The sequence below is a fragment of the Scyliorhinus torazame genome, chromosome 5, assembly GCF_047496885.1.
Source record: "Scyliorhinus torazame isolate Kashiwa2021f chromosome 5, sScyTor2.1, whole genome shotgun sequence".
Taxonomy (NCBI): Eukaryota; Metazoa; Chordata; class Chondrichthyes; order Carcharhiniformes; family Scyliorhinidae; genus Scyliorhinus; species Scyliorhinus torazame.
The window spans coordinates 291,252,736-291,271,841 of NC_092711.1; the positions used below are offsets into that span (position 1 = coordinate 291,252,736).

Below are 19,106 nucleotides of genomic sequence, written 5' to 3' on the forward strand. Positions count from 1 at the left end.
AGTTTGCATGGAAACTTAGAGAATAGGTGCACGAGTAGGCCATTCGGCCCTTTGAGCTTGCACCACCATTTAATATGATCATGGCCGATCGTGCAAATTCAGTATCCCACTCCCGCTTTCTCTACATACCCCTTGATCCCTTCAGCCGCAAGGACCACGCCCAGCTCCCTCTTGTATCCAACGTACTGGCCCCAGCAGCTTTCTGTGGTAGAGAATTCCACAAGTTCACAGCTCTCTGAGAGAAGTTCTTCCTCTTCTCAGTCCTGAGTGGCTTTCCCCTTGTTCTTAGGCTGTGACTCCTAGTTCTGGACATCCCCAACATCGGGAATATTCTTCCCACATCTAGTCTGTCTAGTCCCATCAGGATTTTATATGTTTCTGTGAGATCCCCTCTCAGTCTTATAAACTCCAGTGAGTACAAGCCCAGTCGGTCCAGTCTTTCTTCATGTGTCAGTCCTGTTATCCCGGGAATTAGAACCTTCGCTGGACACCCTCGATAGCAAGAATGTCCTTCCTGAAACTACGAGACCAAAACTGCATGCAATACTCGAGGCGTGCCCTCACCAAGGCCCTGTATAACTGCAGCAAGACATCCCTACTCCTATACTCCAACCTCAAACAATATTGTCAAAATCGGAAATGTGTCCCCCCAGGAATATATTTGGGCAGGGGCTGATAGGTTGCAAGTAACATTCGAGCCAGTCAGTGACCATCTCAAATGGACGAGAATCAATCACCTCTCCATGGCATTCCGTGGCAGTATCATTGCTGAATTGCCCACTATCAACATCCTGGAGGGTTGACATGGTTCCTAAAGCAAGTCGGAGCTTGGGTATTCTGTGTCAAACTGGCTCGCGTTCTGACTCTTTCTCCTCTCTCTCGCTCTCGCTCTCGCTCTCGCTCTCGCTCTCGCTCTCTCTCGCTCTCGCTCTCGCTCTCTCTCGCTCTCGCTCTCGCTCTCGCTCTCGCTCTCTCTCGTCTCGCTCTCGCTCTCGCTCTCTCTCGCTCTCGCTCGCTCTCGCTCTCTCTCGCTCTCTCTCGCTCTCTCTCGCTCTCTCTCGCTCTCGCTCTCTCTCGCTCTCGCTCTCGCTCTCTCTCGCTCTCTCTCGCTCTCGCTCTCTCTCGCTCTCGCTCTCGCTCTCGCTCTCGCTCTCTCTCGCTCTCGCTCTCTCTCGCTCTCGCTCGCTCTCTCTCGCTCTCGCTCGCTCTCGCTCTCTCTCGCTCTCTCTCGCTCTCGCTCTCTCTCGCTCTCGCTCTCTCTCGCTCTCTCTCGCTCTCGCTCTCTCTCGCTCTCGCTCTCTCTCGCTCTCGCTCTCTCTCGCTCTCGCTCTCTCTCGCTCTCGCTCTCTCTCGCTCTCGCTCTCTCTCGCTCTCGCTCTCTCTCGCTCTCTCTCTCTCTCTCTCTCTCTCTCTCTTTCTTTCCCCCCCACCCCACCCCAAACAAACAAACAAATAAAGCCTCTTTCCATCTACAGAGCACCAGTCAGGAGTGTAATGGAGAATTCTCCATTTGTCTGGATGAGTGCAGCTGCACGAAACCCAGCACCATCCAAGACAAAACAACCCACTTGATTGGCCCCCCCCCGTCCACCGCCTTTGACATCCACTTCCTCCACTGCCAGTGCGCAGTGGCAGCCCGTGTGTACCATCTACAAAGTGGCTCCAACTTGCCAACGCTCCTTCAACAGGACTTCTAAACCTGTGACCTCTAGAAGGGCAAGGGCAGCAGATGCATTGGAACACCACCACCTGCAGCTTCCCAAAAGGTACAGGGACGCTTGTATGATGCCCGTTGAGAGAAACACCATGAAGAAGCTGTATTATCTAAATGAGCAGAACCACTGTGCCTTCTTTTGGATGGTGTTGCGTCTCCTCTTGGAAGATCTTTTATTCCTTTTACTTGCCCCACTGTTATCAACTCTACCTTGCCTTGCCTTCCACCCTGTCGCAAATCTCTGCTTTTGACCTCCTTTTCCCTATCGGATTTAACAGCCCTGTCACATCACTAAATATTCTCTTTTCTGATGAAATGTCATCCACTTGAATTGTTAACCCTCTGGGTGGAATTTTCCGTCCTTCCTTGCCGGTGGGAGCACACAATCTTCCACTCCCACCAAAGGTGACCCCCCACCCGGGGTCCCCAGTAGTGCGGCCGGCAAGCAACGCAAAAATGGCCAGTGATGTTGGCAGATGCCAGAAGATCCCACTAGCGGCCGATGCTTTGAAAAAAGTCTTGTTGAAGGAGCCTTGTCAAGTTGTAGATGGTACACAGGAAAACATGCTGCCTGGGGTGGGAATCCTGGCCTCTGTTTTGAAAAAAATAATTGTATTCATTTATGCGACGTGGGTGTCGCTGGTTTCGTTCACGGCTGAGTGTTTCAGAATTTTTTCGGCTTCCTAGCACCTACAGCACTCTGCTCTTGTGGAGCAGTGGACAGCACCACTGCCTCTGAGCCACTCCAGGACCTGATGGCCAAGAAAGATTGTTGCTCTTTTTAGCCTTAGTTTATTAGCTCTGATTACGTCACCTTTGCTCACGCGTCGCCAGGTATCTTTCTGATACCGCCACGTGGTTCAAGTTCAACTTATGATTAATAAGTCAGCACACCGCTTAGTAAGATTGAAATCAACGGTCATTTATTATATAGTACGAAGTCTTACAACACCAGGTTAAAGTCCAACAGGTTTGTTTCGATGTCACTAGCTTTTGGATCTCCACATCATTTATTATATACAAAAAGTAATGTTTATACAATAATCCTACTATCTATATAATAAACCTATCACTACTGGCCATAGCTTTAGGAAGGGCCCACCAGGTCCGGGAAACAAATGGCTTATCGAATCGGATCTGGCCCGTGGGATTCAGAAAGGCTGATACAGGTCGATGTCTAGGAGTCTTTATCGGATAGCGATCGCTGGATTCAAACTTACAGTTGCCGGTTGATGTTCTTGCGAAGGTCTCGAGCAGGCGAAGAAGGGAGAGAGAGCGAGATCTGAACTTGGCCCCTCACTTTATAGGGCCCAGGGGCTTCCCGCCTCTCGGGGCGGCCCTTGACCCTGAGTCCCAAGTGATTGGACTTGTTCCCAATCACTGGGTTCGATACGTCCAATTGCGAGGCGATTCCCAGATCGGGGGGTGGTCGTTCACCTGTCTTTGTTTCGGCCACTGCAGGAGCTGGCGGGTCTGGCCCGGTATTCAATTGCTAATATGTTGCAATTGTTCCCGGGGATAGCCGATTAAACTGCAGATGTCTGGGTTGATGGGCTGCTAATAGTCCTGAGTATAACAGCAGATGTCTGGGTTGATGGGCTGTTAATAGTCCTGAGTATCGATCTGGGCCGACTTCCCCAGAGCCGAATATGATATTCTGCCTGCAGCTGTCCATTTGTGTCTTGTTACCTGCTTTTCCCATCAGCCTTTCCGGTTAGCCATTTTAAATCGGGTTTTGGCCAAATTAATCGGGAAGCAGCCATTTTATGTGGCTACAAGATGCACTCCTAGGATGGCTAAACAGGCTTGATGTCGACTTGCTAATCCTTCCATATACCCCAGTGGTAGGCGGTAAGAGTGGGAGAGATTCCTGGTCAGCCCTGTGATGGAAAGAAAATCGCTATCCATCGCTCCGGTATGCAACATGCTTCCAAAAGTGCATTTTACCCCAGCAGATTTCACTCCTTGGGGAGAGATGTCAGGGTGGCTGGTGTGGATCAGATTGATAACAACAGGGTATCCAGCTGGGATGGATTTGGGAGCAGCCTCCTTGCCCTACCCATGGTGGAGGTCACGGCACTTTGGGTCAGACCTGCCGTCGGCCAGAGAACTGAAGAGGAGTGCAGATTGTACTATTTGATGGGTGGGTGGGTGTGTGGGGGTGCAGGAGCAGTGGGACTTGAGAGCATGTTCCCAAATTGTCAAAGGTAGCTGGGCAAGCTGAGACGAGGAAAGGAGGAGGAAGGCGTTGAGAGTTCTGGAACACACTACCTGAAAGAGTAGTGGAATTAGATTCCTTGAAAACTTTCAAAAGATAATTGGACATGTGCTTAAAGAAGATTCATTTGTAGGGTATGGAGTGAGACTAAATCGGACAGCTTTTTTCTAAGAGCCACCACGGGCACAGATCCCACTTCTGTGCTGTTGAGAGTTGATGATTCCCTGCCATGTTGCAAACTGTACTTAATTGGATTAATATTGCTGGGGTAAAATCCTGGAATTCTTACATTGCCGCACTTTGGGACACCATCACCGGCAGGACTGCAGCTGTTCAAGGTGGCAGCTTACCGCCACCTTCACATGGAGCTCCGTCCGGGTGGGCACTAACTGCTATTAAGGCCCACATCCCAAAAATAAATTATTTAAGTTCGGAATAAATGATCGTGGTATTGATCAGTTTTCTCTTTTGCCTTTTTTTTTTTAAAAAAAAGGTCAATGCAGGATAGCCATCACAAATGCACTTTCATAGTTGGTGTCTTCAAGTATTTAGCAAAGTGGTGACTAAGTTAGCCAAGCATCTGCTTCTTATTATTTGGTTTGAAACAACATATGGAAAGCTGAGTGCTAACAACTTTTGTTTAGGAATTGATGTTGCCTGGGCGTTTCAGCTGTGAAGAGAGACTGTTTTTTAAAAATCATTCCCTTGTGGGATGTGGGCGTCGCTAGCTGGGTCAGCATTTATTGTCCATCCCTGAGGATGTGTGAGAGTCAACCAAATTGCTGTGGGTCTGGAGTCACGTGTAGGCCAGACCAGGTAAGGACGACAGATTTCCTTCCCTTAAGGGACATTAGTGATCCAGGTGGAGCTTTTATGACAATCGACAATGGTTTCATGGTCTTCTTTAGACTTTTAATTCCAGATTTTTAAATTCAATTCAGATTTCATCATTGCCGTGGCGGGATTCGAACCCAGGTCTCCAGAGCATGACTCTGGGTCTCTGGATTACTAGTCCAGTGACAATATCACTACACCTTCCTTTAGGGTGTGCTGGTTCTCCTTGGAGCATAGAAGGCCGAGGAGGAATCTGATCGAGGTGTACAAAATTGAGGGACATGGGTAGGGTAGTTAGGAAGGAACTTTTTCACTTGGCAAAGAGGTCAATAACCAGGGGGCATAGATTTAAGATAGGGGCAGGAGATTTGGAGGGGAAACCTCGCCCAGAGGATGGTGGGGAATCTGTAACTCGCTGCCTGAAAAGGTGCGAGAAGTGAGGCTCTTTAGCCATTTTGAAAATTGGTGGTTGATGCACGATCAATTATTGCGAAAGCGAGATTAGAGAATAATCAAAGGCTTTATTAGACAAGATGTGTTCCCTAGCAGCTCGTAACAGAAAATGGCTGCAGCCGGGGATAACCACCTCTTTACACCGTCCACTGGGCGGAGCCAGCAGACTGGGATTTACCCACGTATCTCTAATACAGTAGTACCTCCAACACCGGTACTGTAATACATATAATACGGTCTACCACAATGGTGTGAAGAGATGAATGGTACCTGGCAAGAGAGACAAATTGGATCATCAGCTGCTTGATTATTGCTGCTCCCTGTAATCCTCCTTGAACCCTCCTGAGGTCAGCAAATTCTTCAGGTCGAAAGCTGCTTCCTCTGCAAGCTCGCAGCTTACACCAATTAAATCTAAACTCTGCCTGGGTTTGAGCGGAAGGTGCGACAAAGTTCTGATTCGGGAAGTGAAGAACCTGAAAATAAAACGAAGACTGTTGCGGGAGTTTATCCAATGTATTTGTTTCATTAGAATTTTAAAAACAAATTGTGGTCAGTGATACGCTTAGTGATCCACCTTAATCCTCTCGTATTGTGCTTTGCATTGAACATCCAGGGTATCTAACGTGAACTGCTTCTCTCTATCTGGTCGCCAGCAAAATAATTCCATTTTCCTTCAACAACAAAAGAAAGTAGCATTCTGTTGATTATTGTTCCAACTAAAACTGCTTAAAGAACTTATTGCGGAGTTGGTTCAGTCGGCAGACCACGCCCCCGTGTCGGAGTTGGTTCAGTTGGCAGAGCACTCCCACTGTGTCGGAGTTGGTTCAGTCGGCAGACCACTCCCCCTGTGTCGGAGTTGGTTCAGTCGGCAGACCACTCCCCCTGTGTCGGAGTTGGTTCAGTCGGCAGACCACGCCCCCTGTGTCGGAGTTGGTTCAGTCGGCAGACCACGCCCCCTGTTTCGGAGTTGGTTCAGTCAGCAGACCACGCCCCCTGTTTCGGAGTTGGTTCAGTCGGCAGACCACTCCCCCTGTGTCGGAGTTGGTTCAGTTGGCAGACCACGCCCCGTGTCGGAGTTGGTTCAGTCGGCAGACCACGCCCCCCATGTCGGAGTTGGTTCAGTCGGCAGACCACTCCCCCTGTGTCAGAGTTGGTTCAGTCAGCAGACCACTCCCCTTGTGTCAGAAAATAGTTGGAGCCTGACGCTTTCTTCCCCCCCCCCCCCCCCCCCCCAAAGAATTTGAGTTCGAATTCTTGCGCCTGACCCTTCATCATAGCACATTGTTGGTGCGATCTGTAGGAGCAGAGGCTGAAGCTTGTCAGTTTAAGTGGATATAAAAGATACCATGAGAGCATTTGGAGAAGAACATGTGTTCTCACCAATATCCTTTATTGTCACAAGTAGGCTTACATTAACACTGCAATGAAGTTACTGTGAAAAGCCCCTAGTAGCCATATTCCGGCGCCTGTTCGGGTACACGGAGAATTCAGAATTCTCAGCTGGTATGGGAATTGAACCCATGCTGCTGGCCTTGTTCTGCATCACAAACCAGCTGTCTAGACACACTAGGAGGGATGGTGGAATCAAATTGCAGAGCAAGTCCAAACCTCGGAAGGGAAATGGATGATGTGCGTCCATCGTAAGTGGCGGTGAGATTGCTGAGAGTGAGACTTGGGAGTTTCAATAGACTCAAACATCAAACTGTGCCCAATTCTGACCAGCTGGAGTATGATTACCAGGGAGAATTGAAGCAGCTGGAGACGCAACAGGATGTTTCCTACATTACAACAGTGACTGCACTTCAAAAGTACTTCATTGGCTGTGTGACAGTCATGTACGACGCTATATAAACGCAAGTCTTTTAAGCTGATCCCCAGAGTTAGAGGCTGGATTGTGAGGCAAGACTGGAGAGACGATATTTTATAAATTTAGGATACCCAATTCTTTTTTCCAATTAGGGGCAGTTTAGCGCGGCCAATTCACCTACTCTGCACATCGTTTTGGGTTGTGGGGGTGAGACCCACGCAGACACGGGGAGAATGTGCAAACTCCACACGGGACAGTGACCCGGAGCCAGGATTGAACCGGGTCCATGCCGCTGTGAGGCAGTAGTGCTAACCACTGTGCCAACCTGCCTACAAGACTGAAGAGACTTGAGCTTTTTAATGTGTAGCAGTGGCATCTGGCGGGGAATATGTCTATTTGAAAACCAGTAAGTTAAACTGGAGAGGAAGATTCAAACTAGAAAACGGTAATTCTAATAATTAAAGGAGATGGTTATTCAGAGTTTAGGAGATGCTTAACGGGCGTGCTGCTGGTTCGATGAATTAAAATGGACCAAAACACTTCCATCATTTATGTATCTTGTAATCCTGGGTTGCACCTGTCCCCTATTTTGTCTCAATCAGAATCTTATCCAGTTTTTTTTTTTTTTTTTTTGGAGGACAGACCAAACCTAAAAATTAATTTGTCCTCACAACTGCTTTAAAAGATATTCAAGTCTGTGCAGTCCTGCTCTTGAAAGTTGTAAGTTGGGCATACTTTAGGCTAGTTTGATTGATCATAGTGGATATCTTGTCTTGTAAACTTGCTCCCATGAATAGATTCTGGGGTAAATACTCTGCCCATGTGCACATGCAGAATATATTGAGGCCTGCGACTTGTTGTCGGTTTAATATTTCTGTTTGCAGCCATTTGAGAGCGAGAAAAAGGGTCAAAAGTGCTAAGAAGGTAGCTAGTTGAATTGAAGCAGATAGTTACTGACTGGATCGCGGTGTGATCTGTATGAATCCTCACTGTCCATGAATGCACCTGGTAATCAGCAGTCAAGCCATCGTAAATTTTGACATCGCGCTGAAGTAAGTATTCGTAACTGTCTTGATTTAGTATAAAGAGCTTCATAATAGACATTCTCCAAATGAAGGAGCGAGTTAGGTCAATGTGCAAGCTGGCTCTTCGTGGTTTAAAAGATTTCACTATGCAGCAAAGCTCAAAACTTGCCGATTACATCAAGACAAATTGAGGCCTTTTGCAAAGCTTGTGGAAAGAAAAAATTGGATTTACTCATTTTTCTTTTTTTTTTAAAGTTCTACTTCTAAGAAAACTAAACAGGATGTGATCTTATCAGCAAGATTGAAATAAATGAGAACAGCACATCTCCTGTAAATCTCCCACCTCCCAGACCGCCTCCGTTGTGGGCCGGTTCTATTTGTTTTCCTAAGTCTTTGCGCCATCACGAACTTGCTATGTCATCCTGCAAGTATGTAATGGCTATATTTAGAATCCCTAAAGTGCAGAAGGAGCCCATTCGGGCCATCGAGCCTGCACTGTCCCTTTGAATGAGCTGCTGATTTACACTTCTCTCCCCCCGCCCTATCCCCTATTAGGGCGGCACAGTGGTTAGCACTGTTGCTTCACAGCGCCAGGGACCCGTGTTCGATTCCCGGCTTGGGTCACTGTCTGTGCGGAGTCTGAACGTTCTCCCTCGTGAGTCTGCGTGGGTCTCCTCCCGGGTGCTCCAGTTTCCTCCGACAAGTCCTGAATGACGTGCTTGTTAGGTAATTTGCACATTCTGAATTCTTCCTCCGTGTACTTGAACAGGCGCTGGAATGTGGCCACTGGGGGATTTTCACAGTAACTTCATTGCAGTGTTAATGTAAGCCTACTTGTGACACTAATAAAGATTGTTATATTGTATTATCCTTGTAACCCTATAACCGAACCTGTCCATCCCTGGACACTAAAGGCAATTTAGCGTGGCCAATCCATCTAACCCGCACATCTTTGGACTGTGGGAGGAAACCGGAGCACCCAGAGGAAACCCACGCAGACACTTGGAGAACATACAAACTCCACACAAACATGACCCAAGGCTGGAATTGAACCTGGGTTTCCTGGCGCTGTGAGGCAGCAGTGCTAACCACTGTGCCGCCGTATAATCAAATCTACTAGCTTTAACCTGAATACGATGCTGTGGCACTTGCCACCTTTTAGGGGAGAAGAGGAAAATGTGTCCACTATTCCACGCCATTTCTGCTGCGGTTTGCTACAGTTATGAGATGACAGACTATCCCGCTCGCGGCTCGATGAAGGTGTAGACGTTCAGTTTGTAGTCCGCTCTCATCTTATGGCAGCTCTTTTGCTGCAAACAGATTGGTGTTGGGACAAACGTTTCAAGTCCAATGTGACTCCTCTTTGGGGCTCTGGAGAAGAGTCCTATTGGACTCAAAATGTTAACTCTGTTTCTCTCTCCGCCGACGCTGCTGTACCTGCTGCTTATTTCTACCTCTGTATTTTAATCTCAAATCTCCAGCATTTTGCTTTCATCGCGGGCTGTTTGCTGGAGGTGCTGGATGTGACTGCAGACTTGCTCCCTGGTGCTCTGTGGCACACTCCATGATTCACCATCATACATTTTCAAATTTGAATCGTCCAATGAAGCTCTGGTAGATTTCTGCAGTGACAAATGGCAACAGTAGGCCCTGGAGTAGCATCAAAACACAGATCTGTATTATGACACAAATAAGCCTGAACTTGTGCAGTTGGATTATATTACTAAAAACACGTTACATTATTCAGCTGCCCAGTCTTTCCTTCGGGCTACAAAATCTATCTGTTGAATGGGAACTGTCTGTCCTTGGATGACTAATTGCTTTTCAAGCAGGAGCGCAGTACCTTAGCTTTGTTTATGGCACTGTCAGTTAGAAGCCTGTTGATATCGTGGCTTGAGTATATTCTGTTCTTGAGCAATGTCTATGCTTGTACACTTGTGTGGGGCAGGCTGTGCATCGATTAAAAATCTTATAAATGTTTTAACATATTGTATTGAGATATTCTGTCCGTACCGTGGCTGTTGCAAGGGCAGGTTGTAGCTTGCTATCTTTGCTTAAGGGCCCCAATAGTGCAAGCTCTTTTCATTGAACCTAATATTTCACACTGTGAAAGAGCAAAGGCAAATTAGAGTTTTGATTTGGAAACAGAGTTCCCCTCTTCACTTACTTACAATTTCAGTAATCTCGCCACCTGGTATGAGATTGGAATCCAGCCGGGATTTAGGAAGTTTTGTCTTGCTGTCTGTGTGGTTCAGCATGAGACTAGTTGCTACGGAACTGCACTCTGAAATGGCTAAAGTCTCGTATACATTGTTGGCCACAGTTCAGTTATAAGACTTGCACTAGGAATGCTTGATGTTGTGACACTGGAGGTTTTACTGTATACCTTTTGCGATTCCATCGGGCGCTAAAATGATTTCTCGTTGGCCAGGATAGATATTCACCCACAAATGTAAGTTTACTTCTTCTGCACTTCAAACTCTCTTTCTCTCTCTGGCAGAGCCTGTTGTGCGCAATTTATTGGTAAGCAAAATCTTGTACAAAGCTGTACCGTATATTGGTGCTGACTGCTTTTCAATCCCATGCTCTCCGCGCACTAACCTGTGAGCTGAAGTTCAGGATTTCCAAAGAAACATGAGGTGCCGTCAGCAGGACGTGTAACAGCGTGCGAGTGAAATAAGGGGCTGGACTAAATCGCTGGCTTTTAAAGCAGACCAAGCAGGCCAGCAGCACGGTTCAATTCCCGTACCAGCCTCCCTGAACAGACGCCGGAATGTGGCGACTAGGGGCTTTTCACAGTAACTGCATTGAAGCCTACTTGTGACAATAAGCGATTTTCATTTTCATTTCAAATTGTCACACTTGTTAAAATAATACTCAGTCGAGCAATTATGCATGACTCCTTTTCAATCTGGGAGCGAGCACTTTGAACTGTAAAACATCAGGATGAAATACTGGTGGGGGCAATTTAAGGATTCTGGTTTACAGCACAGAACAAGGGAATGCTGCCTATCACATCCATGCTACATTGAGCACAGTTGTTTTGTAAAGCAGTGGTTACTCGTGTAATTTCAAATTGCTGGTGATAAAAAGGACAGCTGATAAAATCTGTAAGAAAAGATAAAGTAATGTTTTGGCTGTAACCAAACGTCAGAATTGAAATGTTAAAAATATCAGAATCATAGAATTTACAGTGCAGCAGGAGGCCCATTTAGTCTGCACCGACTCTTGGAAAGAGCACTCTACCCAAGCCCACACTGCACCCTATCCCCATAACCCGGTAACCCCACTCAACACTAAGGGCAATTTTGGACACGAAGGGGAATTTAGCATGGCCAATCCACCTAATCACATCTTTGGACTGTGGGAGGAAACCGGAGCACCCGGAGGAAACCCACGCAACAAGGGGGAGAACGTGCAGACTCTGCACAACTGATCAAAGCCGGGAATCGAACCTGGAGCTGTGAAGCAATTGTGCTAACCACGGTGCTACTGTGCTGCCAAGTGGGAAATATTTACCATCAAACATTTGCTCCCATAACAGAGAATCAATGGATTGAATAGTCTGCCAAACTGCTTGGGAGGTAGATCATCTAAACATAAGACAATGGCATGGCAGCGTGCAAATATCAATTTGTTCAATAAACCAACAAATTTAATTTTCCTTTTTCCAAAGGCCTGATTCTCTGTCTTGTTGATTCCACAGGATAGTGTGTGTCTTGATTCCACAGGATAGTGTGTGTCTTGATTCCGCAGGATAGTGTGGGATTTCTCTGCGAAGGGTGCCATGATGGAGTTGCTCAGGTACTTCACATTGGCCCTCTGAGGCTGATGTTAGCTCACCTAAAAGTGGGCCTGGTGGTAGACGGGCTTGAATGTCTGGCCAAGAGCCGAGGGGCTCACAACTCCGGCCTAGCGGTTGGGCAGCAAAAGCTTTGCCTGCGCATGATGCATAATAAGTGGGTACTGACTTTGAAAGCCAACATCTTGACAAGACTACTGCACCATCGAGCGGATTGACCAAATTTATCAATTTATCAGTACTATCAGACCCAGTTGCTGTTGCCGAGCAGTTTTATTTTTCTTCCCCTGTTGGCATATTCTGACTGCTTTCCCCTCTGCTTGTACTCCCTTCCCGCAAAAGAAAAAATCGAACATTTTATTTTCGGAACACTATTCCTTGCCAAAACTGTTAGTGATGTATTTTGGAGAAATCTGAACATTCCACTTCTTTTGAGTGGGTTTTCTATCCCCACTTGCTTTCCAGCAACTCATGCATTCATATAGCTGCAGTATCTTTTCCTGCCTTTTCTCTTTGTTATCGTCCTGGTTTGGGGACACATGAGCCGGATAGACGCAAGTGACGTACTGGCTGGCATCTACGTCTATGAGGGCACCCTCTATGTGCCCATAAGATAGTGAGATGTAGGAGAGCCTTAGAATTCAGTTAAAAATGTAACCCCGTGTACTGAACCAATTTACATGAAGAAAACAGGAATTCTGACAAATTTCGAAGACTTGTAATAATAAAAGTCTTTGGAACTAACTATCTTCCTGAAAAGATGGCGGAAATGTGGGTCTTTAATATTTCTACGGCAGAGATGGATAGATTCTTGGTAAGAAAGCGGGTGATAGACTTGTTGGGGGTAAGAGGGATGCAGATTTGAGTTTACATCAGATAATCCATTTGGCAGAGTAGGTTCCTTGTTCGTATTCACATCGAACCAACGGAAGATATTCTCATTTCGTCTTTTGGGTCCTCGTGATAGCACTTCACAGCCAGCCAAGTATATTCAAGTGTAGTTGCACTGTTGGCAAATGTGGCAATCGATTTGCACACAGCAAGGTCCAGCAAGGGGGCGTGATTTCTGGTGGTGGTGAGAGGGCTCAGTTTAGGCCCATTCACTGAGAGCTCCTCTGCCCCTCGAATCATGTGGGGGTTGCTCTGTGCCCACGTGAGAGGGCAAAAGGAGATTTGGCTTAACATCGCATCCGATGGATGGCAATTCCCATCAGTACGATACTGTCGGGTGGGTGGGGGGGGGGGGGGTTGTGGGGAGGGGGGTGGGGGGGGGGGGTAGGGGGGTGGGGGGGGGTGGTGGGGGGGGGGGGTCAGTTTAGATTATATGCTGAAATCTCTGGCATGGGTCTTTGGCCCACAGCCTCCTAGCTCCAAGGCAGGACTGCAGTGAGCCAAAGCTGACACCTTTCATTCGGAGGAAATGTACATGGCGAATACAGTTTCTGTGTCTATTGACATAAATGTCTCGTTTTGCTTCAGGTTGAAACCAATCCAAAAGGGGAGGAATTCTAAAAGGACCTAAAGTCTTTCTGAAGCTGGACCATTTTTGTAAGTACAGTCATTAGCTGGCACTAAAGCAGCAAATAGAAGTTGTGCCCAATGCCGATGCATCTTGTATTACATTTAAAGGGGGATTGTCGTCATTTGATGAGGTTAACATGGTTGATGTCCTACAGTAAATGTTTTTTGATGTAATATTGCTGAAGAATTATGTAATTCAAATGAAGATTGATCAGTAGAAGCAAACTGTTTTAAATGTTAGTCTGGAAAGTGATTTGTTGTCTCTCAGATTCATTCAAAGCCACTAATTTCAGTGTCTTTGAGAGTTGTAAAGGTTTTATTTGTAAAAGTAGCAAAGCAGCAACTTGACACACCAGTATAGAATCTATCTTCTTGGATGCAATTTAACTAAATGGGAAAATGTCCCATAGCGAGCGTGTTTAGCCACGTGTTCCCTGGCGCTCGCAGTGCCGGGAAACACAAGGCTAATAAACGCGAGGCGTGTTTGAAAAGAGGCCTCCAACGGGGAACCAAGCCCCGCCTGGGGAGCTCCGCTTGCTGGAACTCCTCAGTATAGCGAGAGGTCTGGATGCCATTTTTAAATGGCGCCCCGATCTCCGAGGCACCCCGAATCGTCCCCTCAGCCACCCCCCCCTCCCCCAAAACACCTGCGCAGGGCACCCCTGCCCTGATTGCACCCCCGCACAAAATATCAGCTTGCCACCTTGGCAGTGCCAACTTGCACCTTGGCAGTGCCAGGCTGGCACCCAGGTGGCACTGTCAAGGTGCCAGGCTGGCAATGCCAGTGTGCCCAGGTAGCACCTGCAGTGCCAGGGTACCCCTGCCCGAAGGGCATGCACCTGGGGCCTCCGTTCCCCTGGGAGACGCCCACGAGTGCCGTTTTGTCTGGTCCCCATTTGTGGAGACCAGTACTGAATGGCACTTGCCCGAGGTTTCCTAGGCTACAGAGATTGATCCCAGCACCTCTGGAATCTGCACGTTAAATGAGACTAGCCGTCTCACTTCAATGTGCAGATTTGTTAAAGTGATCCCTCCCACAATGGGCGGGATTTGCATCGCAATGTCTCGTGAGATCGCGTTCGATCTCGCGAGACGTTGCAAGCTGGGTAGATCCCAGCAGCGGTGCCTCCCAGCTTCTATCGGCCACACTGCAGCACAGCAAGCTGCTTTTTGGGTACAGCGTGGCCATTAAATCACGGCCAGTGTATGTATAGTCTATGGACCACCCTGGTGATATTTGATTGAGGCAGAAGTCCGGGTCATTGTTTACCTTCTAATTATATTAGCTCACAGCTTTATATCCGTACTGAATTTCAAAGTAAGCCATGCAATTTTAAGGAGGTTAGACTTTGCCCCCTCACCCCAGTTCTGTGTCCACATGAGGTTGTGTAAGGCATGATAAGTACCACCATGCTGACATAAATAGATGTTTTATTCTGCTTCCTGTCCTCTGTCCCCATGTTCTGCCTTTCCTTCCTCAGCCACTAAACCCAAAGGTACCAGACCTGCAATTCTATTTGTTACACATTTATTGACTCCTAGGTATGCGACTATCATTGGGGTTACAGAGTTACAGTGAGTGTTAAACTCACTTTTAACATTCCGAACAAGTAAAAACAGTTTCTCCGGTTGATCAATTACTCTATCCCTATACTTTACTTTTGCTTACCATCAGTGTATGTGGCGTGTAGCTGATTTTGTGCAAGTAAATGTGCTTAAAGAAAAGCCACTGGCCAACAAAGCAACCGAGCGTCATTTGATTTGGTATTTACAGTGACTTTAAAAAATAATAAGGTGATGCAGTGGTTAGCACTGCTGTCTCACGGCGCCGAGGTCCCAGGTTCGATCCCGGCTCTGGGTCACTGTCCGTGTGGAGTTTTTAACATTCTCCCCGTGTTTGCGTGGGTTTTGTCCCCACAACCCAAAATGTAGGGTAGGTGGATTGGCCATGCTTAATTGCCCCTTAATTGGAAAAAATGAATTGGGTACTTTATTTTATTTATTTTGTTATAAATTTAATGTTGCAAGCTGATGTATGTTTAGCAACTGTCTTGTTTCAGCAGTGTTCTGCTTGACTAGAATGGTGATGGTATTTTTCACTTGTCGTCAGCGCTAGTTGCTTAACTGGTAGACTCTCTGCATTACATTACTATAATCTTTTCACTGCTAATTGTGTTGCTGTTAAGAGTAGCTAGTGTGCTAACCATGGTACTAACTTGTCCAATTTCTTTTTTTTCCTCTCTTCTGCACTCAAATTACTGTGACCTGACCAGTGTCCGCTGTTGGCTTTTCAAACGTCAGTGTAGCTTTTTGCTGTACTTTTTTCTCTCTCTGTTACCAATCTCGTCACTCTCCAACACTGCTTTTAGTCAAACTGAATCCTATCGCCAACTTCTGAGAACTGAGCCAAACTCACCAGGACCCAAAAACTGTAGTCAGTTGAGAGTGGGAGAGACGTCAGACCGATCCTAGAAAGTGTCTTGCCTGAGTGGGGGGAAAAAACAAAATCTGCAATGCACCTTAAACAAGAAGTGCATTGCATTTTCTTGCTTCCTATCTACCTATTGATGTGGCTTTACACAACCCTCACCTTTATCCCATGGTATTTCCTCTCTGACGCAAAGAAGAAAAAGGCTATGGCGAAACGACTGAAGGCCAAGGCCACGTCCGAGAAACCAGGCAGCCCATTCCGTTCCGTGGATCACTTTGACTCCCTTGCCAAAATGGACTTCCCTGGATTGGACACGGTCGATAAGCTCTTTGAAGCGGCTGAGAAGAAATTTCGGAAGCAGCACTGTTTGGGCACAAGAGAGTTGTTGAGTGAAGAAAATGAGGTCCAAGTCAATGGAAAAGTATTTAAAAAGGTAAACCACTTAATACACCGCTATTTCTTGTCAATTACAAATATTGTTAGCAATACCTTCATTTTTACATTGCATGTCACTGGATTGAATCTGAGTATTCGGCCAGGCGTGGGATGCAAAGAGGTCACGAAAGACAGCTCCTGTCTAAACACTTGATGTTGATTCATCCTCATTGACTCCCCCAACTTTCCCATATGGTAATTTGAGCTTTACCATATGGTAATCTACCCCCACGTTGAAAAGTCGATAGTGCATGTTCTCACCATACACCCCATCTAAGGATTCTTTTGGGTGATGTAGGTCATGTTAAACATCGGGGGTGGGATTCTCCGGTCACTGACGCCGAAATCGCCTTCGGCGATCGGCTGGAGGATCCCCATTTATGCCAAAATCGAGGGCAGCACCACTTTTGCGATGCTCCGCCTCCTCAAAAATGCAGTACTCAGGACGCCACCTGAGGCCCGTCCCTGACGGGCTGAGTTCCCGGCAGCTTGGATCGATGAGGTTTTTTTTCCGTGGCAGCTGCGGACATGAGTCCAACACCGCCACAGTCGGTGGGTGGGGGGGAGAGAGAGACAGGAGTCGTTCTGCGGGCTAGGAGTTGTTCTGCGGGCTGGGGGGACTGGCGAGGGGGTTACACGGGGACAGTTTTTGGCAGACCGCGTCCGCGCGCAGCTGGCACCTTGTACGGCGTGGCCGCCACGGGCCACTGTCGTGCACAGGCGCGCGGCCTTGGACACGGCAATTCTCCAGCTGTATCAGTAGGTAAAGCCAGCGCGGCTTTACGGTACACGGCTGCTAGCCCCCCACCGGACAGAGGATCGGTGCAGCTGTTGCGTGTTTTTCTTCCCGTAAAACGCCACCGTTCCCACACCGGCTTCGGGTCTAGGTTGACACCAAAAAAAGACCTTGCACTCCCTTCAGGGGTTGGAGCCAAGTGTTGGTTCTTTTTATACTCTGGATGTTTTCACCACCTCTTCTGCAAAATGAGACTTCTGTAAAGCGCATTTCGCCAGACTCTTCCCAGAGACCAGGGAAATAGAGATTTCCATTCAGCGCTAGGATGGAGCAAATAGTCAAGAGACACTTTAATCAGTGCCGTTCCTGATCTGTTGTGAAGTGTCTCCTGTCGAATCCTTCACCCATTTCTTTTCTCCGCCCTTTTTTATTCTACGACACTCCATCAAGGAACTGCTGCCTGGTTCTCCTCCGTTTACCTCGGGGGAAATGTTGTGACAATCTGATTCAAAGGTGAGGAAAGTGGCAGTACCACAGATCTCACAGATGCTTAGTCTGTGTGACTGTGGCCAGGGAGAGATTTCTGTATAAGGATCTTGCTTGCATTTTTAGGGTCCGCACAGAATGCCTTTCCATTGTTGCAGCTATTTTTCACTGCAGGAATGCATCAGTTGCTCAAACCCAGATATAATGGATTGGCTGTTTACTTGAAACTGAGGTATAATATCACATCTGCCAAATATTGATCATGTGGAGTACAGAAATTCCAAAAGTGAGACCACATTTTCTATGCACTCTTAGGATAAGACCAGGGTAATCTATGTTTGTTGGCATGCTCTTGTGTGATTAACTGGTGTTGTACATTGCCTTACCTACAGCTAATCCTCGGGGAATATAAATGGCTAAGCTATGAGGAGGTCAATCAGCATGTAAACTGCTTTGGCAGTGGCCTGACTGCCTTGGGGCTGAAGGCAAAGGATATGATTGGCATCTTCTGTGAAACCAGAGCTGAGTGGATGATCGCAGCACAAGCCTGCTTCAAGTACAATTTCCCACGTAAGTATTATTTCTAGTTGTCCTATAATGTGAGAGAGGTGTAGGCGTAATGGAATCAAACAAAGCACGATAATTGTGCTAACCAGTGAGCTGTGAAGAGGATTTTACTCCTGCCATTTCACAAAAATAATCTGATCCAAAATCGGATTTTCAAAAAAAATGAAGCAGAAGGTATTGGCTTCAAGGTGGGGTTACACGAAGTAGCCGATATGTTCAGTGTCGGCTTGAGAGCGAAGGCGACGCAGCACCTAGGAGTAAAAACAGAAAATGCTCATCGGCCAGGCAGCATCCGTGGAGAGAGAGGCAGGGTTGACGTTTCAGAAATTTCATCGAAACTGGGAAAAGTCAGAAATGTAATGGGTTTTAAGCAACTGAAAGGAAGGGGGTGGGTCGGAAAAAGAGCAAAGGGGAAGTGCTAGATGGGAGAGATTGGTGACCAAATGGTGGTGCAAGGCCAAAAGGAGTGGCAATGGGACAAGGGGTAGCATGGTGGGTAGCACAATTGCTTCACAGCTCCAGGGTCCCAGGTTCGATTCCCGCTGGGTCACTGTCTGTGCGGAGTCTGCACGTTCTCCCCGCGTCTGCGTGGGTTTCCTCCGGGTGCTCCGGTTTCCTCCCACAGTCCAAAGATGTGCAGGTTAGGTGAATTGGCCAAGCTAAATTGCCCTTAGTGTCCAAAATTGCCCTTAGTGCTGGGTGGGGTTACTGGGTTATGGGGATAGGGTGGAGGTGTGGACTTGGGTAGGGTGCTCTTTCCAAGCGCTAGTGCAGACTCAATGGGCCGAATGGCCTCCTCCTTAATGTAAATCTATGTAAAGAAACGGAAAGTGGGACTAGAGGTGGTGTGAATGGCAGAATGATGAACTGCTGCGATCTGAAAGCAAAAATAAGAAAAAAAAGGAGAGTAAAGCCAAAACCGGCAAAGCAAAATGGCGGCTGTGGTTACAGTTTAAAATTGTTGAAGTCCCATGTTAAGCCCGGAAGGCTGTCGAGTGCCTACCTGAAAGGTGAGGTGCTGTTCCTCGGGCTTCCTTGGAGCTTTCTTGGAACACTGTAGGAGATGGAGGAAAGAGG

General features: G+C 47.3%; 1 protein-coding gene across 6 annotated transcripts in view; it reads left to right on the forward strand.

Annotated features, from left to right (window-relative positions):
• Window positions 1-19,106, forward strand: part of acsl4a (acyl-CoA synthetase long chain family member 4a) — a 98,171-nt gene that overhangs the window by 46,497 nt on the left and 32,568 nt on the right. For 3 of the 6 annotated variants that reach the window (XM_072505727.1, XM_072505728.1, XM_072505729.1), the window contains exons 2-4: window positions 13,333-13,401; window positions 15,648-16,238; window positions 17,855-18,032. In XM_072505727.1, the coding sequence (XP_072361828.1) occupies window positions 15,888-16,238; window positions 17,855-18,032 (529 nt within the window). In that variant the 5' untranslated portion in view covers window positions 13,333-13,401; window positions 15,648-15,887. Of the gene's footprint in view, window positions 1-11,837; window positions 11,856-13,332; window positions 13,402-15,647; window positions 16,239-17,854; window positions 18,033-19,106 lie in introns of those variants that run through there. The other 3 variants (XM_072505730.1, XM_072505731.1, XM_072505732.1) reach the window with 3 other exon arrangements.